The sequence below is a fragment of the Hippocampus zosterae genome, chromosome 9, assembly GCF_025434085.1.
Source record: "Hippocampus zosterae strain Florida chromosome 9, ASM2543408v3, whole genome shotgun sequence".
Taxonomy (NCBI): domain Eukaryota; kingdom Metazoa; phylum Chordata; class Actinopteri; order Syngnathiformes; family Syngnathidae; genus Hippocampus; species Hippocampus zosterae.
The window spans coordinates 24,237,315-24,261,981 of record NC_067459.1 but is presented as its reverse complement, the minus strand read 5'-3'; the positions used below and the strand labels follow the sequence as shown (position 1 = coordinate 24,261,981).

The following is a 24,667-nucleotide window of genomic DNA, read 5'->3' as shown; positions in this document are numbered from 1 at the left end:
AAAATGAATTCCTCTGGCATTTTATAAAATTAAGACAATGAAAGAAAAATACTTTATTTTTAACCTAACAAAATACAACTTTTTGTACGTGTCAAGGTTTTTTTTATATTCTTGAAATATATACAGTATATATATAACTTTATTATCAGAACAGCATGTTTGGGTGGTGCGTCCATTAACAAATTTGTTTTCATGGACTTTTCTCTCGAAAATAATTCCCAAGGCATTTTGCGCTGTAGTTGTTCGCCATAAACCACACTGTAGTAGAAACGATTACGTGGGAACATTTCTTTCTGCCCAGCTCCCTAAAGATGAGAAGCCCCCGCTCGTGGGGCCCGGGCTAAAAACCTTAATTGCACATTATCCCCTTGATGATTCAAAAAACCAGGGTCTAGCTCAAAGGTTGACATATGGGCAATCAAGTTTTCAAAGAAGCGTGTTCCACTTATGGTTCCGAAAATTATTTTACTTCCTGCTGGCACGTGTGCCAAACTGCCATTTTGTGCTCATTCTTTTATGACTAATGTGATTTACGGGGAAATTAGTTCCATTGCGATGCAACTGAGATGATGAGACTATGACCGCAGTAAAAATATCACTCGATGCAATGTAAATATAATCCATCAAAAGTGCACGGAACACAAAACGGGATGTGCAAAAACAGCGCTAACGTTGATCAAAATACGGTGCCGTAGTGCAAAATAAATTCGATTGTTGTGAAATACAATGACAAATAGTTCATGTTCTGTATATCGAGAATTCGAAACCTCTTATGGTCCATTAACGGAAATTAGGGTGTACATAAATATTATACAAAGGCAGGGATGGGAATTGAAAATATTTTTCCACTTCCCGTTCCATTATGCAATCTGTTTAATGATTTAATTCCTTATCGTTTCTCCCATCGATACTTTCTGGGGGGGCGGGGGGGGGGGGGGGCGCACCGGGTTCCACAATCATCTTGAAATGGCAGTAACATACTGTAGTTACCTGGAGCATTGACGGGAGAGGGCGCGGCGAGATTTCTGCCACTGCCGCCGCTGCTGGCTTGAGCGGTCTGTGGCCATCTTTGAAAAGTGATGGCAACCTGTGTGTGTGTGTGTGTGTGTGTGTGTGTGCGCGCAAATGCTTTTGCGTATGGGATGTGTTTCCTCCCTTAGACAAAATAATAAGGCACGTATCGCAAGTTGCCCAGTCGCCTTTCGTCATTCGCCGCGACGAGAATGGACAGGGGAATTGTTTACAACAAAAGGGGTAAAATAATGCCAAGGAATTGCGCTTACCAGTGCAAAGGTGTCCCATGTGCTTTCCCCACCCCCCCTTTCTTTTCGTAATTTTCCCCCCCTACTATTTATTTACTTGGCTTTTAAATATGATGCATGTCATGTCATTTAAATATGATTGCTAAACATCGGGAGATAAATATGCTGCAAATCTGGTCCAATACAGTGACAATTGTAAATATGGTCAATTTGAGCTCTATGGAACGATAAGATTTGACGTGATCGTTGTGCATTAAATACGGTGAGCTCAAGGCGGACGGAGCATTAAATATGACCCACGAATAACGATAAATATGATGCAAACATGCGGGAGCATTCAAATGGATGCCAAATGGCACGTTAGGCGTTGACACCGTTAAATACGGTACAGTGAATACAACGTAAAATGTACTATTATGTACTTTTATGATGACCTTAACTGTCATTTATTATTAACGTCATCGCCGGCGCAGTACATTTTAAGTTTGTGTACATGGTACGCGGTGTGTAGAACATTAAAATGTCAGTGAACTGTGATGTATTAAAATATCATGCATCCAATACAATGTGGAACATAAAGGGTGCAAAAAGAGACACGTTCAAAGTTTCACACAGTGGTGAAAAATTCGCCTACGTGAGGATCATACGCGTGACGACATGTAAACGTTGACAAGCGCGCAAAACAATGAAATAGGGCAGAAACGTGCCTCGAGGGAGCCGTTACAGAACATCAAATGCAAATGCTCGCCAGAGGAACCACGCGTGGCAAGGTATGACATCAGCGCCTTGAAGTGCTATTCGCATGAAGTATATGCGGCCTGAAATATGAGGGGCTCACCAAAGGATATATGTTTTTCTCCGAATCGCTATCAAATAAAAATGCGTGCGGGGGAAGAAATTGCGCGGCAAGTCACCACCGCAGCATTTTTACTCCGCCAACGTGTGGGGAACATGTTGTAATAATTCTACGGGATATCATTACCAATTATTGTAATAGTTAAAATCTGATGTTAATGTTCACGACTTTGGTTCTTCGGAACGCACTCACACACACACACACACACACACACACAATGTAAAGTATATCTACACATTAGGCAGTAAGTCCTAAGCGGGAAACAAAAAGAACAATTTCCGTCATTTGTTTTCCTTTCATAATTTTGCCTTTTTTATAATGAATTGACACTACATTTAAATCAAAACAAAAGCGCCAAAGGTGAGACATCCTGACACGGAAAATAAAGTCCAGAAATGAAGTTGACCTTGTCGTGCAATTCAGTCCGACTCACAACTGGTTCACATTTTGCAGAACAAATCACATTATAGAGAATGAAATACAAGATTTTAAATAATTAAGTTGCAGCGTGGCCGCTTGACTCCCCCCCCCCCCCCCCCCCCCGCGTGAGGGGGATTACTTCTCTTCGGACGGGCTGGATTCTGCAGTCGGAATTATTTTCATATCAGCTTTTTTTAACAATGTTTTTTAAAAATGCAAGTTTTTTTTTGTTGGTATTTGCAATTCAGATAAAGTTGCTCATTAAAACCTCAGCATCAGTTGAGGAAGCGACAAGCTCGCATATGCGGCAGGCGTAGGAGCTGCCGTCAACATTTTCAACTGGGGGCCGGAGGAGCCCCGACGCTGACGGAGCTCGTCGCCTCAACGGGGGGGGTGAACATTTCTCAAAACGATAAAGCAGCTGTCAAGATTTGGGCTGGCAGGGGGGGCCCCCGGGCCATAAGGTACCAGAGGAGCCCGAAACTCCCAAAACGGAGAGAAAAAGGCGCTCGAAGCAATCCGATTGTAAGTGGAGCCGGAACGCTTCTCATAGAATCGAGAGAAAATCACTCCAGCGACCATCCAAAGCCGTTTTTTTTTAATAGGCGGTCAGAGGAGTCGAAATTTCTCAAATCACCTTACAAAGGATCTGGCAGCTGAAAACAGTTAGGTGGTGGTGGGGGGCCTTGAATATACCCGAGGGCTGCGCCTCCGGGATGCGTTCAATATTTGGGAGCCCTCAAGGAGCCGCGACGCTGCCGGGACGTTTTGCAAAACGTCTCGACGCAGCTTGAAACAACCCGGGAGCCGTCAACGGTTTCCAGAGCGGCGCGGTGACTTGCGATAATGACTGAAAAACTGAAACGATCTCGTCGGCGTTTCCAGCTGGGGAGCCATAAAAGGTGAGGAAAGGGTAAAGTCTTACCACAGAGGCCGCAAGAGAAGGAATGCGGCTGGAATTGCTCCCCCCCAAAAAAATAGCTTCATTCATAATGGTAACATTGTCAGAAATCTGCCGGGAAATTCTCGCGGAAAACAATCCGGCAGCGGTCGAAACGTAAAACGGTGGCAATTTTGTGTGGAGGAGCTGGAATACTGCCAGAATAAAAATGCAGATTAAAAACTTCTCCGGAAAGCCGTCAAGATGCTACCGGAACACTGCGGGAACTTCTCGCAAAAGCGTCGGGCCATCTTTTTTTCAACCGTCGTAAAGTTTCATTCGTTTGGACGAATCGTTTACAGACATGACGCGTGACCTCACCTCACTTTGAAAGTCCCGCGCGGCTCCCTGGTCTTCTGGTCGGACTGCTCGGCTGTGGGTCACGTCCCGTCCTCGCCCCGCCGGTTTCTCCAAATGTCCCGCCGGTATCCTCCCATTGCGCTTTTTAATCCGAGCTCGATGTCTGCGGCGGCTACCTTCGCCCCTCAGCTGACAATCTGCCAGGAAGGTTTGGAGACGGCGGCGGGTGGGCGGGGTGGGGTGGAGGTCGGGGGGGGGGGGGGGGGGAGTATGCAGACCACAGATGAGAACACGCTGTGAACATGGCAACAACACGCTACGACAAAACCCCGGCTTTCGGCCGCGCGGTGGAAAACGCTTATTGACGCGGACATGAAAGCCATCGCTTACATACCATTGACGTGACTTTGCGTCACATTTGCATGACAACACAGCCGCCAATGACATTCCAAAGACGTCGGGTCCGTACTTGCCACGGCGTTTATGATCACATGCGCACGACTCGGCAGCACGTTTTTTTGGGTTTTTTTGCGGGTGATGTCAAATGAACCGTCGACGTGACGTGACACGGGCCGTCGCCGAAGCACTTAAAAGCCATAATTTACGTGACATTTGCAAGACTCTCAAGCCACGAGTATTTACATCACAATTACACAGATCGACATGCACCCCCGCCCCCTCCCCCATGACAATATACTCAACTCATCTGTATTTCTCCAGCACTTTAAAAACAACCACCGCTGGACACAAAGTGCTGGACATGGAGCAAAATTCATTCAAGACAGTCGAAAGCGCAAAAACAGTCAAAATAAAAATCAAGTCTCACGCTGAGTCGAAAGCCGAAGAACAAAAATGAGCTTTGAGATGAGTTTTAAAGATGGACAGCGAAGGGGCTTGCTGAACGTTAAGCAGGGGGGGGCGGGGGGGTTATTCCAAAGAGTGCAACAAAAAAGGCTTGATGCCCTCTGAGCCTCCACTGAGATCTCGGTACCTCTAATAGCTGACCTGGAGCTATTAGGAGCAGGAGCGGAGGAGTTCAGAGAGGTAAGGTGGGGTCAGGCCATTTCAAGATTTGAAAACAAATACTGTAATAGGATTTTAACAAGAACTCTCAAATGTCTAGGGAGCCAGTGAAGGACTTCTGTGCTCCCTCTTAAGAGTACCAGTTAAGTGGCGAGCTGCAGCATTGTGGACCAACTGGAGACGCTCAATGGAGGATTGGCTGACTTCAAAGAGCGCATCAGAAAGGAGAGACTTTACTTTCGCCAGCTTCCTAAGATGGATTTGAACAACGGCACCAATTTACCGCTCCAATTTCAAATCACTGTCCAGTTCAAGACCCGAGCTCGAGACCGTTGGCATGTCCAAGGAGCAACGAGCAATGTATGAAAAAAACCAAGTAAACAAACAAACGCGAGGAGGAATTGAAAGCTAAGTGAAATTTAATCTACGCAAGAGGGAAAAGATAAAGATGAAAATTCTGCATGCTGGTCCTTCAGTCAATAATAAATAGACGATAACCCCATGGGGGACTCAAACACACATCTTAAAAGGCCACAAAGAATGTTTCCAATCAATCAACCGTCCATTTGTTGACATGAAATCATGCTGCAATGTTTAAAACAAAGTGTTCTTTTCATTTGAAACAACAACAATACTACAAAATTAGATAAAATGTCATTTCCCCTCGGGCAATGAAAAAAAAAATCTTTAACAAAACGCAAGGCAGATTTGCTTTTTTTGTGGCCATTTTCTCTTTGTTGTTCCTTCAAACATTGTGTCCATAACACATTTGATTCCATTTCTCGGCTTCGTCTTGTTATACTCAAAAGACGTGAATATATGTACTGTAAAAAGAAGATTTTTTAGTTTGACTATATCAAAACTGCAAAAACAACTAAGTACATTAAGATGGAACAACTTTACATTTTAAATGATTGACATTTATGGCAACAATTTGCATAGTTGTTAGGTTTAGGGGTAACATCTGGAAGTTGGGGTACAATACAAGCGACAGTTCTTTGTATACAGTACAGGAAACCCCATTTTCACACGCACAAAAATTAAATTATTTTATCAAGTTGACCAACTCCAAATTGTATCCAAGTTTGTTGCTTTGATTTTTTTTAAGTATATATAAAATCTTTTTTTTTTTAATCTAAGACAAACTGCGCTGGTTCGTGGGGAAACGAATGTAAATATTCACTGTCGACTTTACACTTTCGAGCGAATTTGATACGCGCCCCCCCCCCCCTTTTTTTTGGCTATATTGACAAAAGTGTCGCAGGTACGCGCTGTTTGCTTCGAAACCAACCGTGAAAGTCGAAACTCGCACTGGCAGCAGGGGACCAACCACTCACTGGCCGTCCGTGTGTCGTTGAATGGAAACGGGACCAATGGACGGTGCTCTGTGTGTTCATTTCAGCGTTGAAAGCCCCACGATAGTCCGACAGTGTTGCTCACTTCTGTACTGCGGTCGCGCTACAGTAAATTGTGTACTACTCGTGTAAAATGTACAGCACTTTGTATACAGCGGTGGTTGTTTTCAAATGCTCCATAAATAACAGTTGAGTTGCGAGTAAAATGGCACCGAGCGAGACTGCTACCTTGAGATACAAGTTTCATTTGTTTGCCTGACCTCGCTCGAATCTCAGAATGGAAGTAACGAGTCGAGGGGGGGGGGGGCACTGCGAGTCCGTTCCTGGTCGAAACTTTGTCTGTTGGAGAAAGAGCGAGCTCCCCCGCCGCTATTCAGGACGTGAACATCGGCCATGGCAGAGAATGAAGTGACAAAAGTGACTTTCGACGCACTGTTTGCGTCGGCGTTGATATACATTGATTAGATGACGTTTGCGTGCGCCGCCGGAACTACAAAAAAAAAAAATCCCTCCGCCGAATTCCATTTTGCGAGGGAAACCTTTGATGTCAATACAAATCATAATCATCGTGTTTAGAATGATAAAAAGATGAATGACACAATGCTGCCTTTGAGATTTGAGTTTAATTTCATCCCGTGACCGCGCTCGTAACCAAAACCATTGTCAAAAAGTACTTTGTTTTCAGTTGCACATGATTAAAATGTGCTGAACTGACCTCACTATCTCCTCTTGTCTTTGAAAATACACACATGATAAATCATTTCCAAACACATTTGGGTCATATGCAGCCGATGTTAAAATGAAGTAAAGTAAATCAAAAGGATTTTTTAAAAAAATCTCAAATCCTCATTCACCATTGGAAGGAAGGGAAATCCAATTCATACCCTCCACCCCCGCAAAAAACAAACATAAACATTTTGCACTCAACACTATTTTAGGCTTCAGCATCACAAATAACTTTTTGCTTCGCAGCTAACCTGCAAACACAGAAAATGGAGCAGAAAGTAGACTGCATTGAACGTTTTGTCCATCCTTGTTCCTCGGTGGCGGTTGTCAGGAGATTAAAGGTGCAATTAGTGCCAACAAATGGTCTTGCGCTTCCACTGCAAGGAAACCGATGTGAATTGAATATTGTGAAAGTTGCTGTCGTCCCCTGGCGGCAGGAGTCTGAAGTGCACTTGCAATTAAATTTCTCGCTCTTATCTCAAACGGTGTGGGGGGGGGGGGGGCAAGCGACGGCTTGTGTCACAAAACTCAAATTGAGACACTTATATTCCATGTTTTTACGCAATCCCCTTTATTGTTTTTTTTTAATCCTTATTTTTATTGTATTTTTTTATCTTTCTGTTTTGTCCTCCTGGGGGTTGAAGCTAAGGCAATATTGATAATATTTGTCAACGGTGAGCATGTGAAGCGCTTTGAGACTTTTTTCTCTCTAGAAATCAATTTGACTTGACTTGAGTAATGCGCGGACACCAACTGTGTGCTAACTGGAACTTTATTCATCCTAAATTGTAGCTGACAATGCGCAGCAACACATGACCCTGTGTCACAACATTTGACGGAATGCGGCAAAGGACCAGAACCACTGAAGCGTGACTAAAGAAAAGTAATATTTTGAATCGTTTGCTTTTATTCATTTCTATGCCAGTCCCAAAAATATGTCGAAACATGACAATGAAGTTTAAGGACTGGATTATGTCACGTAAGAATGAATGTCTGGCTTTTGCCAGGTGGTTAAGAATGCGGCTCGCTGATCAAAGTGTCGCAAATTTGTCGGCGCCGATTGACCACAAGGTGGAATGAACGCGACGTTCCAGATGTTGGAGATGTTCTCCAGTGGGATTTAATTAGATTTGCGCCATCATCGGGCAAATCACTGAGGCTCTTTGTCAAAGACTAAACGTTAATTTTTCGTCAAAACAGTGTAAGAGTCGAAATGCGATTTGGTGGCATTTAGCACGAGGCCGTGTGACTCAAAAATGAAACATCATGAGCTTGACAAGGTCTTATAAGGTAGAGCTGGAACTGGGGAGCATGACCATGTCGAAATAAATTCAGATGCAAATCATTTTCGCGTGGGAAGTTTCCGTTTCCAGGAATTATTTGTGGCCAATGTGTTGTCTCATACCAAAGCCAGCAATTTGGGGGATTCAAGAATTTTCCATTTAATCTGTTTTAAAAAAACAGCAAAGCGTCTTTTTTTTTCAGTTATTATTCCCGAATCCAGCATTTCTTTTTGTTTTTTTTGGTTTTTAGTTCCCAATGTTAGCAAAGCTAGCGCAACACGTTGTTTTCGAGAGCATAGAGGCCCACGTTTTAGACCTTATCAATTTCATTCAGAAATTTGTTCTGAAGACATTTTCCAATCCCGAGTTGTGTAAAAACAGCCATGAATATGATGATTTGCACATGCAAATGATTCCCGGGCAGCCGCGTGGCAACGAGACCGACTCCTGACATTGACGCGAGGGAAACCTGGCGTGTTGTTTGCTGTTCATTTCGCACACGGTAGATTAGGACTGACGGATTGATGAGAAAAATAATAATAGTAACGTGAGTGCACTGTTAAACACTGAAATAAAGTACAACCGAACTTATAATAATAATAATAATAATAGGGCGGCCCGGTAGTCCAGTGGTTAGCATGTCGGCTTCACAGTGCAGAGGTACCGGGTTCGATTCCAGCTCCGGCCTCCCTGTGTGGAGTTTGCATGTTCTCCCAGGGCCTGCGTGGGTTTTCTCCGGGTGCTCCGGTTTCCTCCCACATTCCAAAAAATATGCGTGACAGGCTGAATGAACACTCTAAATTGTCCCTAGGTGTGAGTGTGAGTGCGAATGGTTGTTCGTCTCTATGTGCCCTGCGATTGGCTGGCAACCGATTCGGGGAGGTCCCCCGCCTACTGCCCAAAGACAGCTGGGATCGGCTCCAGCACCCCCCGCGACCCTAGTGAGGATCAAGCGGTTAGGAAGATGAATGAATGAATGAATAATAATACATTTTATTTGTGGGCGCCTTTCTAGAAACTCAAGGACACCTTACAACAAGCAGTTAAAACTTGGTTTTGCTCCTGCTGCCTTTTTTTTTAAGAACACACGCTAGCGCGCATGCGTCCAATAATACAATGTGTCTTGTGCATGTGTTAAATACAGAAATAGCACCCGCAACTCTTTTAATACGGTGCGCCGTACGGTCGTGAAAATACGGTACAACGTAAAAAAAAAAAAATCCAGACATAAACCAGGACAAACCAAAATAGTTGGAAAGAGTGCAACAAGGAACAGATGTCCCCCCAGCCAAAAAAAAAAAAAAAAACACACAAAAGAAACAAAAGGGGGTAATCCAAAAAAGAAATCAACAATGTTCAACAATGCTAAATGACTACAGTCCTCAACTATAAAGGAGGAAACACGAGCCTAATAAACAAAACAGTGCAAAGAGATGTGAGGTCCAAACTACACAGATAAGAAAAGGAAACAAACAAGAGAAGCAAATTAAGTTAGTGTGACGGACACAAGACAGATGGGGGGAAAGAAAAAAAAAACCCATAAACTTAACTGCCCGAGTTGAGCAAACCAAACGGCCGAGAGACGAGGAAGCGAAGAACCAGAATGCTGTTTTTCATCCTCTGCCACCCCCAAAATTCTGGAATAAACTGCAATATAGAGCAGGATGCAGTTAATAACTATTTTCCACAAAAAATGGGGTTGCCCCCAACCCCAAAAAAAAAAGAATCATTAAATGATCAAGAACACACTTAGTGGTCTGCCGCTGCTCAACCCGTATTGTTTTGTGTTTTTGTGTTATTGTAAAGTGTCCTTGGGTGTCTTGAAAGGCGCTTATAAATAAAATGTATTATTATTATTATTATTATTATTATTATTATTTTCAATGAATGACAATCATACAGACGACCCGGTAGACCAGTGGTTAGCACGTGGGCTTCACAGTGCAGAGGTACCGGGTTCGATTCCAGCTCCGGCTTCCCTGTGTGGAGTTTGCATGTTCTCCCCGGGCCTGCGTGGGTTTTCTCCGGGTGCTCCGGTTTCCTCCCACATTCCAAAAATATGCATGGCAGGCTTATTGAACACTCTAAATTGTCCCTAGGTGTGAGTGCGAATGGTTGTTCGTCTCTGTGTGCCCTGCGATTGGTTGGCAACTGATTCAGGGTGTCCCCCGCCTACTGCCCGGAGACAGCTGGGATAGGCTCCAGCACCCCCCGCGACCCTAGTGAGGATTAAGCAGTTCAGAAAATGGATGGATGGACAATCATACAGTTCTACTTCAAAATTTTGAATTGAGGGGCAGCATGGTGGGCGACTGGTTAGCATGTCGGACTCGCAGTGCAGAAGTACAGGGTTCGATTCCGGCTCCGGCTTGCCTGTGTGGAAACTCCATATTCTCCCCCCGTGCCTGCGTGGGATTTCTCCGGGTACTCCGATATCCTCCCACATTCCAAAAAACATGCACCATAGGTGGTGAATGGGACACTCACAAATTGGCCCGCCGTGCATGTGTGAGCGAGAACTAGTTCAGGGTGTACCCCGCCTACTGCCCGAAAACGGCTGGGATCGGCTCCAGCAATCTGTCACTTGGCTTTTATTTATTTTTTAATCATTTGAATTTGTCAAGCTTAGTAAAAACACTACTCACCATGATGTGTCTAATTTACATTTGTTTTCACTTTGCTGGAACTTTAATAACGGGGAAACTATTTCAGACGGTGGGGTTTTTGTTTTTCGTCGTGCCAAGTTATTAGAATGTGCATTTTACATACAGTGCGTCGGCGACATAGCACGAGAGGGAGTGATGTTGAGCTCCATCTATCACGGCTGGGATTTGGTGCTCATCGAAGATAATCCCAGCTGCGATTTCAACCTCGATAGCTCCCTAATTGCTTCCATCACTCGTGTGATCGGTGAAATACGAGGCTGTCGACAATCGAATCGGCTGCTCCCGTCAGGTCGTTTTCAATCAAGCTAACCGGATCGCGCCAAACGGTTAGCTGTGATGCTTTGTAGCCGTTGATGGCTAACGCTAGCCAGTTAGCCGCTGAGCCGGTGAGATGGTCAACTTTTACGCTCGTGCGCATGATGTTCAACACCGCCTGTCGTTTTAACGTGTCGCGTTCCTCACGTTTTACTGTCGCTCAAAAAGGACGGAATGAAATAGCGGGAAACAGCCAGCTAGCTCACTGAATTCACTCGGTGAATCGACTTCACTCAAGTTCAATTCTTGGAAATTGCCCGAGGTCTCGATTTGTTTTTTTTGGAGTGAGTTTCCTTCATCTCCTGTGAATTCTGATTAATCATTCATGGTTTGACGTGATGGTCAGTTTTTTGTAGGGCCTCCAAATGCTGACACGGCATTTTGACCCCACACATTTATGATGACCCTCAAACATGACCGCTAAAGCGTCTCCTGCTGACTTTTCTGGTTTGTCACTTAATAGCAAAAAGAAAAAACAGCAAGAGAAGAGTCGCTGGTTTCCTTCCCTTGTTTTGGGACAGTGCCGGTATTTTTCATACGTTTATTTATTTATTTTTGGGCGAGTGAGCTTCTTTTTTGTTTTTTTCTTCTTCACCACATCAATTAGAATTGATCCAACAGAAAAACCTTTGCATACTGGCCTTCGCTTACTCTTACAAAAATGTCAAAACCAGACCACAATCCCAAGCAGTTAATAATTTCTTTTACTCGAAATGAAGTGTTCTTGGTTAGGTTTCTAAATTAGGCTTTTACAGGCTTTGACATTCATGAGACTTTCCAGAAAAGGTTATGATTCCAATGTGTTAAGCATCTTGAAGTTTTTGCCGCTCGTTTTGGAATGAGAACAAGCTGCATGTCTGTTTCGTGGGCGACGTTTTCACAATTCAGCGTTTTTTCAAAGTTTATTTATGACTGAGGCTCAAAATGACCTTTTGCAGTTTGCAAAAGTATCTTTAGCAGTTTTGCTGATCAATGACTTAATATACATTGAGGAGCAACTTTATCATTTTGAGAAGCAATTTTGCAAGTTAATCCCAGCGACCCAAAGCAAGGATTTTATCAAACTGAAAATTTCAAAACACCAAGCACAACAACCACAAATTGTTTTCCTGTTTTCTAATCAACATTTTTGATTTCTCAAGAGCAAACCTGATGTTCTCGTCGACAAACATTTTCAAGTGGGCCATTTTCGAACACACAATAAAATTCCGTTCAAATGTAACATTTCTAAAAGGCTCTTATAAAGAAATGATCGGTACGTTTATTTATTTTTAAAGCAAACATTGACTGTCTTGTCATTTTGACAAGATTGTGCAGACCTCAAAAGCCAACACTGTGCAGAGTGCATTTGACACACACACACACACACACTTTAGAATGAAAAACTTGTGAGGACTGGCCTAAATGTCCTCACTTGTCAAAAATGTCCTCACTACGTTGGTCTTATAATCACAGTGGTCCTCACAAGAATAGTCATACAAACACACAGACACACACACACACAGCGGGGCGCCCAATATGATCGCCAATGCTCCAAAGTTTTCAGCGTCTGCGAGTAAAAATCTCATCTGGATGCTGTACACAAGAAGCCCGCGGCGCAGAATCGAACCTATGACCTCTGCACTGTCAGGCGGACTTGCTAACCAGTCGCCCGCCGCGCCGTATCTCTTTCAAAGTTTGCGATTTTTTTCGCAGCCGCTTGACGAAGAGCGACCGAGTGTCTCTGCGAGGATCGCCGCCCGGTCGCGCGTTGCCCAGATAGTCAGCCAGCCAGCCCCAAAGGAAAGCGCTGCCCAGCCACACTTTTGATGAAACGTGTTTCCAATTGCGTCAAGCGAGCAAATGTTTTTCGTTTAGCTCTCGCCAAACTCACCTCATGAGCTAATTAGCTAAGTGACATCTGCTGCAGTCCTCGGGCTACGTTCTCACTCACACGCAGACGGACGCAGGACGTGACATATGATCCGTGCGATGAAGTCAAATCGCACGGCAAGTTTGAATCTACGTTGATTTGAATCAGGACAACTTAAGATGGCTACAAAAGCACGAGCGGCTCATGTTTTTTTTTTTTTTTATCGTGTCAAAGCGTGTGTTTATTTATTGTCTGATTCTCCGCGTGTGTGCACAAAGCGGTGACTGACATGTACGTGCTAACAAGTGCGTTGCACGTGTATGAAGTCATGACGTTTGGAGTTTATTTTGCTAGCGAACGACGTCAAGAGACCACAACAGCTCGGTTACACTTTTAAGGCGATTCGCTACAAAGCCAGCCAGGGTCTGACGACTTCGATTAGGCTTTCACATGAGGGTGTCCAGTTCGGATTAGGGTTTTACACTAGGGCCAGCCTTGGGTTCCAGCGGAGCCCCAGATGTGACACACACACACAAAAATGTAAGCATATGTTATATTATTATGTATCATTTTATGTTTGAGCATCATATTATTTCATGTTAAGGTGCTAAAATGCGTTTGTGTTTTGATTCGACAGAACAACAACGAAAACCACATTGGATGCATCGAGTGTGTGTGTGTGTACATTTGTTGGGCTGGAAAGCATCATTAATGAGCATGATAAAATCTCGGTCTCGCAAAGCTTTCCTCGCACTGCCATATGAACCGCGGTGGCTCCCCATTTCCCTTGCCCGATGGCGCTGATTGCAAACTTAGTATTGGTGCGCCGAAGCCCTTTTCACTCCGAGTCCTCAAAGTCCGACATTTAGCTACTGCTGCCCTGCCTTCGAAGCTGGTTCGATAAATTTCTAGAGATTGCTCATACATTACTCTCAATAGACCATTAGTTCACGGTCATGAACAGATTCAGAGTTCTCATTGAAGTGGAGTCCTACGGGAGGCTATTTGGAGATTTTATTTCTTATTTATATTAAAGGCTTGTCTGAAGCTCATCCTCCGTGTTCCCTTTGACTTTTTCAACAAAACAAAAAATGGATACCACTATGTTTTGAGTGTTTCAAATAAAACAAGTCAACAGTATTTCTAGAGCACTTTCAAACAGCCATCGCTGCATACAAAGTGCTGTACATGGAGCGATTTAACATACACAATAAATAGTAAGACAAATCGGTCACAAAGGCGGTAGAAAGCACCAAACAGTAAAACCAAGAACAAATCTAAGTCATGCTGAGTCAAATGCCAAAGAATACAAGTGAGTTTTGAGGAGGGCTTTGAAGATGGGCAGCGAGGAGGCTTGCCGAATGTTCAGTGGGAGGTCATTCCAGAGAGAGGGACCAGCAACAGAAAAGGCTCCATCCCCTCTGAGCCTCAGTTTAGTTCTTGGTACTTCTAATAATGTCTGGTCCACAGACCTGAGGCGCCGGGCAGGTGTGTAGGGGCGGATGAACACAGAGAGGTAAGGTGGCGCGAGATTATTAAGAGATTTGAAAACAAAGAGGAGGATCTTGAAAATAACTCAAAAATGAATGGGGAACCAGTGAAGGGATGCCAGAGTAGGAGTTATATGCTCCCTCTTACGAGTACCAGTCAAGAGGCGAGCAGCGGCATTCTGGACCAGCTGAAGGCGCTTAATGGAGGACTGGCCGACTCCAAAGTAAAGGGCATTGCAGTAATCAAGCCGGGATGTGACAAAGGCATGAATTACTGTCTCAAAGTGTTCATGTGAGAGGAGAGGTTTTATTTTGGCCAGCTGTCTAAGGTGAAAGAAGCTGGATTTAACAACGGCACCAATTTGCCCATCGAGTTTGAAATCACTGTCCAGTTTAAGGCCCAAGTTTGAGACTATTGACTTAAGAGAAGGAGACAGGGGGCCCAAGTCTACAGTACTGTGCAGTAATGTACAAGGGCAACTGGGTCCAAACAATATCACCTCGGTCTTCTTTTCGTTGAATTTCAAGAAATTTTGTGTCATCCAGGTTTTGATTTTTTTCCAGACAGGATAGGAGTGGCCTTAATGAGAAGGTGTCTTTGTTGCTCAGTGGGACATAGATCTGGCAGTCATCTGCATAGCAGTGGAAGGGAATACCATGTTTCCTTAAGATGGAGCCCAACGGGAACTGATACAGCGAGAACAGCACAGGCCCCAGAATTGAGCCCTGTGGAACACCACATGATAGGGGAGCAGTGCGTGACTCAGAGCAGCCAAGGCTGACACAAAAGGTTCTGTCAGCTAGATAGGACCTAAACCACTCAAGAGCACTGCCGCCAATGCCCACCAAGTGCTGCCAACGAGTCAGCAGAATACTGTGATCCACTGTATCAAATGCTGCAGTTAAGCCCAATAAAACTAGACACACGTGGTCTCCAGAGTCATTTGCCAGGAGGATTTTATGAGAAACGCAGAACAGGGCCGACTCCGTGCTATGCATCATCTTGAAACCTGACTGGAAAACCTCCACGATGTTATGTTCATCCAAGAAAAGTTTCAACTGCATGTGCACCACTTTTTTCCAGAATTTTGGAAATGAAAGGCAGTTTGGAAATGGGCCTGAAACTTGACAACACATCTGGATCAAGACCAGGTTTCTTGATCAAGGGTTGGGCCACAGCATGTTTAAACTGCTGCGGAACTACACCAGAAGAGAGGCTGCGGTTGATGATATCCAAGACCGATGCGCAAACACTCGGGAGAACCTCCTGAAAGAAGTGCGGGGGAAGAGAGTCGCAAGGGGAGCCAGATGGCTTCGTCTGGTGAACTACATCCTCCAAAAGCGCCAAGGACACAGTTTCAAAAGAATTTAGTACAGCTGAACATGGAACGTGGACGGAGGGAGGGGTCAGATGCGGTATTTGAGACCGGAGTCCTAGGTGTAGAGACCTTATCAATGAAAAACTGACGGAATCTGTTGCACATCTCAGGTGAAGAATCCGAGCAAGTAGGCAAAGGGGGTTTGAGTACAGAATCTATCGTTTTAAATAGTGCGCGTGAGTTGTGACGGTTAGCTCGAATAAGGTCCGACAGATATTCTCTTTTGGCTTCTTTCACTGTGAGCTGGTAGTTACACCAGCAGTCTTTCCAAATTTGAAGAGACATGCAATTTGTCTTTTTTCCACTCAGCTTTGCGACACCCCTGCCTAGCGTCCGAGTCAGCGCGGTTGCAGTGTGGCCGTTATAATCAAATTAATTACAGTCAAAGATGTAAAACCTCACCAGGAATCCTGTCATCCATCCTCACATAAAAGAATCATCGAAAAATAACTTAAAAATGGAGGGGGGGGCAGTTATTCAATTATTTTTATAGCGTAATACAGTATTTCAAAATGACGTTTCATTCCTGTTCGAGGTTTCATTCCTGACATTTCAAAGCGCACACTGCCACCTGCTGGACATACTTACGTTGCGTGACGTCACAGGTTACTTTCATTCCATCGCTTTCCAATGGTAATTGGATGTAGTGACAAGTTTTAATTATGTACAAATACTTAACTGTACGCCTGCACATGGTACGTCCATTTTTCAGGTATCATTTTTTAAAATACCTTTTCCATTAATTATTGGAGTTGGCCCATTTTTCAAACCTAACTCTCTTTGTGAAGATTTTGGTGACATCTTTTTGGGGTCAGTCAAAATATATAATGATGTCCAGCCCTGATGTCCCCACCCCACGCTGAGGTTCAGAGGATTTTACAAACGCACCACACTACAATTTTTATAGACATGTTAAAGAAATGCAGTTATCCTCACTTCAAAGCTCAAAGTGGTTTTGTGGCTTCCAGTGGGAGATGGCCCAAAGGACAACACTGTCATAAGTCAAGGCACCAATGTAATAAAAATTCTAAACATGCTGGGTGGGAATGTTAAACGTATACAGCTCCTTAAAGGATTATGTGCCATATTTTAAGGCAAATCTAATGTGCAGTCACCTTGGTAGTGAACACAAAAGTCAGTCACCATGTTTATTGTTGACAATCATCAGCAACATCGCAACGTTGATGAGCGTCCGAGTCAGCGCAGTTGCAGAGCGGCCGTTATTATCAAATTAATTACAGTCAAAGATTTAAAACCTCGCCAGGAATCCTGTCATCCATCCTCATTGGACCCAGTGGTGGTCTTAGTGAGCGCTAAGTGCTAACTGGAAGAAGGCCACAGCAAGTGCTTAGCTAGCTAAAAATGCTAACTGTCCATACGGGGGAAGGGTTCATTCGATTCCATTGGGGAGAGCAAACAACAGCAGAAGAGCCCAAGCGATGGCCAACCAGGACGCTTTCTCCGGCGGCCGGGATCAGTAGCGGTAGTGGTCGGGCTTGAAGGGTCCTTCTGTAGGGAGGCCCAAATACTTAGCCTGTTTGTCAGTCAGCTTGGTCAGTTTCACGCCCAACTTGTCCAAGTGGGCTGCCGCCACCTGCTCGTCCAACTGCGAGCATAAACAAACGAGAAAACATACATTAAAAGAATCGCCCAATTAAGTCCGCCAAGTACATCTTCAGTGGTTTTGAATCCATTTGAGTACATTTGTTGGGCTCCATGCAACAGCTGTTGTGAAAGCGCTATACAAGTAAAGATGCGTTGTATTGAAAACATGATAAATTTGCAGCTCATTAGTTTTCCAAACAATGTGACTCGAGAACATTGCACAACATCAAGTGCAGTCGGACCTTTTTGGGGAGGAAGTAGACGCCCACAGGATATTTGTCAGTGTTAGTCCACAGTTCGATTTGAGCCAGAACCTGGAACATGAACAAATATTAGCAATGTAATATGCACACAACTGATTTTTATCCATTGTCCCGTTTCTTTTTTAAACCAAAGTGTTTTTATGGTTATTAAATGAGCCAAATTTAAGAGCAAGAATGTGGAAAGGCACCTGATTGGTGAAAGAGTTACTCATGACAAAGGAGGGGTGTCCCATGGCGCAGCCCAAATTCACCAGCCGGCCCTCGGCCAGCACGATGATGTGGCGCCCGCTCTTCATTCGGTAGCGGTCAACCTGCAGCGGCCGGCACACAATGAAGAAGAAAAAAAAAAAAAAAACGAGCATTTCTTAACCCTTTCCACTTTTCCTTTGTGTCCGCCCTGTTTTCTCTCCTTTTTTTAACCCCATAAGCTGCATTCAATGCAAATGCCATGAAAACTTTTGATTCCAATTACACTACTACCACGTACAGTATACGATGTAAAACAACGATAAACAATATCTGCCAAATGTTTGGCTTCAATTTAAGAGGCATTGTGCCGCTCCTTCTGGTGTGTGCACCGTAGCCACCTGGGGGCAGTATAACAGCCTTCCAGATACACAGCCGAAGCTTCTTTGCACCATTCTGAATTCTTTCCAGATGATAAAGAATATATTGCGACCGAGTGTATGACTATTCTCAGTTTGTTTTACCTGCGGCTTGATGTTGATCTTCTCCGCGGCGTTGGCGTTGAGCCAGCTCATGTCTATTTCACAGTCAAAATGTCCGATGTTGCACACTATGGCGTCATCCTTCATGCTCTCAAAGTGACTGCAGGTGGTGGGAGGGATAAATAAATAAATGAATTAAAAAACGCAAGCAAAACACGAACGCAGTCACATGGGAGACGACTGCCGTTGTGACTCGTGACGGGTACCCTCGTTGGTCTGGACTGTTTTTGGCTTACAACTAGCGCGGATCGAAGTTAGGCGGAATCAAACGTGTTTCAGTGCCTAAGCGGGCACTTGCTAGTTGTGTGCATGCGGGAGTAGAAGTGCCGGCCATTTTTCATGACAAGCGCCAAAAAAAAAATAAAAGCAAGTCGTGACGCCACCTACTGTGCCTGGATGATGTCCTCACAGCCAGTGGTGGTGACGAAGATGTTTCCTTCCAGGCAGGCTTCGTCCATGGTGGTCACCTCAAAGCCTGCAATGTATATTGCAGAGGACAAGTGTGCACACCCCGTATTAAATCAGGCTTTTGCGATATGTGGTGCAGCAGGCCAGGGATTCCAAACATTCATTCATTCATCTTCCAAGCCGCTTGATCCTCACTAGGGTCGCGGGGGGTGCTGGAGCCCATCCCAGCCGTCTCCGGGCAGGAGGCGGGGGACACCCTGAATTGGTTGCCAGCCAATCGCAGGGCACACATAGACGAACAACCATTCGCACTCACACTCACACCTAGGGACAATTTTAGTGTTCAATCAGACTGCCACGCATGTTTTTGGAATGTGGGAGGAAACCGGAGCACCCGGAGAAAACCCACACAGGCCCGGGGAGAACATGCAAACTCCACACAGGGAGGCCGGAGCTGGAATCGAACCCGGTGCCTCTGCACTGTGAAGCCCACGTGCTAACCACTGGACTACCGGGCCGCCTGGATTCCAAACAAATAATGTCAAATCATTTTTCTAAAACGTGTTTTAAAAATAGCCCCTCAGTGGTGGCACACTGTGACTTACGAAGGAAGAATTACGAAATCTACCGACGAAAGGCTCTCAACCCAAGTGGCGGCGACGCGGCGATCTGCTCACCCTCCATTGCAGCCTGCAGGGCGTTGATGGGGTCGATCTCCGTGACGATGACGCGGGCTCCGAACGCGCGCAGCGCCTGCACGCAGCCTTTGCCCACGTCGCCGTAGCCCGCCACCACCGCCACCTTGCCGGCGATCATCACGTCGGTGGCGCGCTTGATGCCGTCGATCAGGCTCTCGCGGCAGCCGTACAAGTTGTCAAACTTGCTCTAAAACCAACAGAGCCAGACCAAGTCGTCGGGTGAATCCTGTTCACTCAAGTTGACGTCGTGCCATATGCTGTCGTGGAGGGGGAGGGGGGGGATCTGGGGGTTTACAACTACCGAGTCACAACTTGGATGTTAAGAGTTCTGAGGTAGCACACGTACAAAAATCGAGAATGGTCAGGAATCTATGGACATTAAAATGGACACGCTGTGACGTTTCTTACCTTGGTGACGGAGTCGTTGACGTTGATGGCAGGCACCTTGAGCTCTCCCTTCTTCATCATCTTGTACAGGTTGTGGACGCCCGTGGTGGTCTCCTCGGACAGGCCGCGGATGCCTGGCGGACACACGCCGACGCTTAAATAGACGAGCGGGAATCCACGTTCAACCAAATGGGTACGCGTCGGCGGTCAATAAAACGCAGCGTCATCATTGCCGTCGACCGGCTTTCGCTCTTTGCCGCCTTCTGACACAGCTGCCACACGGGCGCGGCTGCGCTGCAACGCCTCAAGGGGCGTGCGAGTGTATGTAAAGCGTCAGGGTGTAATATTCGTTTGTTATTCAATGACGAAAGACATAAATTAACTCGTTTAGTTTGAGAAGCCCTCTTTTCAAACCCAAACTCACCTTTGAGCAGCTTGGGGTACTTGGTGTGGACCAGGTTGGTGAGGTCTCCCCCGTCGTCCAGGATCATGTTGAGGGCTTGTCCGTCTTTGAAGTAGATGGTCTGCTCGATGCACCACATGTACTCCTCGTCCGTCTCGCCCTTCCATGCGTACACTGCGTGGGAAGCGGGGTAGAAAATTGGGTGTCGGCAGTGGAAAAGTCAAATACTTTGAACCGCGACGTTTCCCGCTGAGGTTGCATTCCATCAATCCAAAACGGAGACCAACCTGCAACCTTAAGAAACCTTTCAACTTCTTAAAAAGCGCTTTTTAATATCCGCCTTCACTCTGGCCTGCTAAGTTCTCTAAATAAGGCGCACGGCGTGCTGTCTTCAAGCCGCTTGTCACTTAACGGTCATTTTGTCTCGCCCAACTCAAACTAACTACAGCGACACGCACAATGAAATTACATTTTCTCTCCTCTGCATCGCTTCCGGCAGAGCTCACGGCTGCCTGGCGGGTCGTGTTACTTACACAGAAGGTTCTCAAGACTAAATTTGAGCATGTATTCATGCAGTGGACAGCCGTTAATCACGCGGGACAGAGACCAGGCCAAACAGCAAAAATCCACAACTAATTGAGGCTCCTCATAAATGCCACGAAAAAGATTACGTTTTTCAGGCGGAAAAAAAAACCCATACATGGGTGTGTTTAAAATAAATAATCTATGAAAAGGTGAATTTGTTTATGCCCAAAGGCAAATATGCGGGGGTTCACTTTGGCCTACAAAATATACGATGCAATGGAAGAACAATGTAAAGCAGGCTATCCAAAGTCCGGCCCGCGGGCCAAATCCGGCCCGCGGTCGAATTTCATCCGGCCCTCGGCCCCCGTCATAAAATCAGTGCCGTCTGGCCCGCAGGTTGGGTGCAATGGCACACGTGTTGCATTGACTGAGGTCTCGTAGACTGGGGAGTGATGTTTCATAGAGTGCTGCTTCCCTCTAGTGGCTAAATGAGTAATAGCATTCACTAAATGAGTAATAGCATTTAGACACTAGGGGGCATCACTCACGAGTTAACAAGACATCACTCCGTGTTTATATTGACTGATATGTCATATTTCAAATTCCTGTTTCAAATGAAGCAAAAGAAATTAAGATTGTTGAAATTAAAATAAAAATGGAAATGTGAAACAGACTGGCTTACTAATATTTGTTGAACAATATTGTTGTTCAATGTAAAGAATGTCAGCCAAGGTCGGCCCCCCGACATTTTACCACATAAAATCTGGCCCCCTTGGCAAAAAGTTTGGACACCCCTGATGTAAAGCAAAACTTCGAGGTTACCTGGGATGCCGGATTTGGCGATGGCGGCCGCAGCGTGGTCCTGAGTGGAGAAGATGTTACAACTGGACCACTGAACCTGCAGGGGTGGGGGGGGGGGGGGGGGGGGGGGGGGAAGAAAAACCTCGTGAGACACTTCGGACAAGAGTCAAGTCATGTCAGATGGAGGAAAAAAAAAAGTGATGCGTCAAGTTTCCTTTGTGGAAGGTCACATTTTCAGAGGTGTGAAAAACAGCCGTTCAAAAAAAAAAAAAAGGCATATTATAAGGCACAATTTTTCAAATGGAAAAAAGGCTGCGTGGTATTTTTTTTCTGAGCAAAAAACAAATCTATGAAATGTCCAAATGTGTGTCTGCAGCGCAACCGGAATATATTGGCGGTCAGCAAGACACCGAGTCATAATTGTTGTGCTGACCCAGTGCAGACGACCGCCTTTGCTTTCTGCCGCCTTATGACGCAGCTGCAACATGGACGGCTGCACTGCAACGCCTCAAGGGGCAAACACTTGACCCGAGATGAAGCCTCCACGACCGGAAAAGGCCTCACGCGTGCTCGACACACACACAGGCAGACGCAAAAGCACAAACGCAGACGTAGAAGAGGGATTGCCCCGAGCGAGCACAGACCTCCGCTCCGAGCGCGGTGAGCGTCTCGATGAGCACGGCCGTCTGCAGCGTCATGTGCAGACATCCGGCGATGCGGGCGCCCTTCAGAGGCTTGGAGGCGCTGTACAGCTCCCTCATCTTCATCAGGCCCGGCATCTCGTTCTCGGCGATGTCGATGGCCTTGCGCCCCCACTCGGCCAGGCTGATGTCAGCTGAGGAACAGAGCGCGGGGGGTTCAAATTAAAGTGAATGGGTCATCACATCCTCACATGCAACTCAACTGTACTGTGGAAGGAATTCCTTGGCGTATTTATTTTGCCAATTTTGGGGGCGAGTTATTGATGAATCGGATTCATCTCAACATTTTTATCCCCTTCTTGAAAAACAGGATGTTATTTCAAATTGACCACGCACAAAACACACAATCAAATAGACCTTGAATCACTTGCTGGGACACCAGACCGCCCCTAAATTGTGGTATTTTGTCACTGAAATTTGAGCCAATGCAACAAATTTTTCACTAACTCATGCACGTGCGAGCAATAAATTTGCAGATTTTTTTTTATTCTAAATTATTCAATTTTTTTGGGGTTGCTGACAAAGCTCTGCTCCTATGGAAGGGCGGAGCTGCAGATGTTGAGTAACAATATTTTGATATCACAATCTATAACCAGTAGCGAAAGGGAAAATTCTTTCAAGGTCTGGAGAACATCAAGTGACAGATTGACAGGCGGTAAATCAATCACTCGCGGGGTTGCCGAACGCATGGACCATGGTTGGCTTGACGGCAGTGTGGACTTCGGCCCTTTGCTCTTATCTGACCGCGTGCTGTTGAGCAACGCACATTTTTCGCCTTACTTGATACTTTCGACAGATTTTTGTTATGACCGCGCTGTATATGACATTGCCATGCAAAGATGGGAATTAATTCATTTTTTTCCTTCAAAACTCCAGGACAAGCAAAATGATCAGATGCATTCACAAATACGTCTGCAAAAGTTTTTGTGCCAACTCAAAAATGTGAATTTATTCATTACAGTTTGCATTTTTAAGAGTCACTTAAAAGGCAACCTAACATGAAATGACGGCAGTGGAATTATATATAGTATTTCTTTAATGGCAGTTGTGAATAACATCGAAAACAGTAGATAAGTATTAAATATTTGCAGAAAGTACTTGTAATAAAAGATTTGAATATCATAAAATTGCTTAAGAAATAAGCCTATAAGTTTACACAAATGAAATAAAAACACGAATGAATGCTGAACGTGCTGTACAAAAAAAAAACAATAAAATATCTACAATATAAATATTGTAAAAGCGCCACACTTCCAGTAAGAAAAAGTTCAAGCATACATTAATTCATATCCTACAGTAAATGGATAAATATTTCCTATTGCTTGTGCCTTTAACCCAAATCAGTTTCCATTATTACTTATGTACTTTACATATATATACTTTAAATGTATAATTGTTGCTATCAAGTTCGGAAAATGAATAGATTAAAATATATTTACTAACAGTTTACATTTAATATATATAATTAGATTTTTGGTTTCGGGGGTAGCACGGCGGCATGACGACAGTCTGCCGCCGTCAATCACGCCGGGAAGGGAGCATGGCGTGCTGATTCATGGGAGATTAAGTTTGTAGGCAAATGACTGTGTGCACTTAGCCTCACTCAAAAACTACAACATCCGGAATGCAGCGCTACTGTTCGCTTCGACGTCACGACTCGTTTCAAAATCATGCACACACTGCGGAATTGGAACAAACAGCTGTTCCCCGAAAAATTAAAAAAAAAATAATACTCCAACACGACCTAAATACAAAAATGCTTTTCAAGTCAACAAATTGAGCGTTTATACTAGCGTGTAACGAAATGAGGTCGATACAAGTGTGATTTTATAGCATAAAGAAGCTTTTCTGATCTCGTAGTTTTGTGCCACTTGCTCATGCTAGCGAGCTAACTAACCATAAAGCACACAACACCGCACGCGCAAAAGTCGACTTAAAAGGACGGCTAAACAACTAAATTCGAGACTGACCAACTTTGTAGGGAAGTTTCTCAGACATGGTTGCAAGTTTGTGTTGGTCAAGCTCAGTTGGAGGAAGTGGCAGCAGCCTGGCCGACGAGAAGGCACGGAGAGAAGGAACCCAATCATGTCGCCGTGGTTTTTATGCACGCGGATGCTTCCTCTGTGCTTGACAATGATTTGGGCGTTACTTGGAGGGCGAATTATGGTTTCCCATTGGCTAAAGGAGCACATGCGCCCCAAATACAGGTGACATGATTGGTCGGGTAGATTGAGCATAGACGCCCCTGGGACTGATGCGTTCAGGTGCTGCCTGTGGATGC

The 24,667-nt window shown here is 45.0% G+C and overlaps 2 protein-coding genes and 2 non-coding genes across 6 annotated transcripts in view; 1 reads left to right on the top strand and 3 right to left on the bottom strand.

The window, feature by feature from the left end:
• pigu (phosphatidylinositol glycan anchor biosynthesis, class U) overlaps nt 1-24,667 on the top strand; it is a 97,330-nt gene that overhangs the window by 23,254 nt on the left and 49,409 nt on the right. The window lies entirely within an intron of this gene.
• ahcy (adenosylhomocysteinase) lies at nt 17,002-24,524 on the bottom strand. Its single transcript, XM_052076321.1, has 11 exons — nt 24,357-24,524; nt 22,330-22,520; nt 21,707-21,782; nt 20,381-20,533; nt 19,978-20,090; nt 19,549-19,756; nt 18,851-18,938; nt 18,446-18,563; nt 17,924-18,046; nt 17,715-17,786; nt 17,002-17,473 (listed from the first exon to the last, which is right to left on the bottom strand). The coding sequence occupies exons 1-11, from the start codon at nt 24,382-24,384 to the stop codon at nt 17,342-17,344; spliced, it is 1,302 nt and encodes a 433-aa protein (XP_051932281.1). The 5' UTR covers nt 24,385-24,524; the 3' UTR covers nt 17,002-17,341.
• Nucleotides 20,156-20,272, bottom strand: LOC127608326 (small nucleolar RNA SNORA17). Its single transcript, XR_007964243.1, has one exon. It is a non-coding gene; the product is annotated as a small nucleolar RNA SNORA17 (small nucleolar RNA).
• LOC127608324 (small nucleolar RNA SNORA17) lies at nt 22,073-22,205 on the bottom strand. The gene has a single exon (XR_007964242.1). It is a non-coding gene; the product is annotated as a small nucleolar RNA SNORA17 (small nucleolar RNA).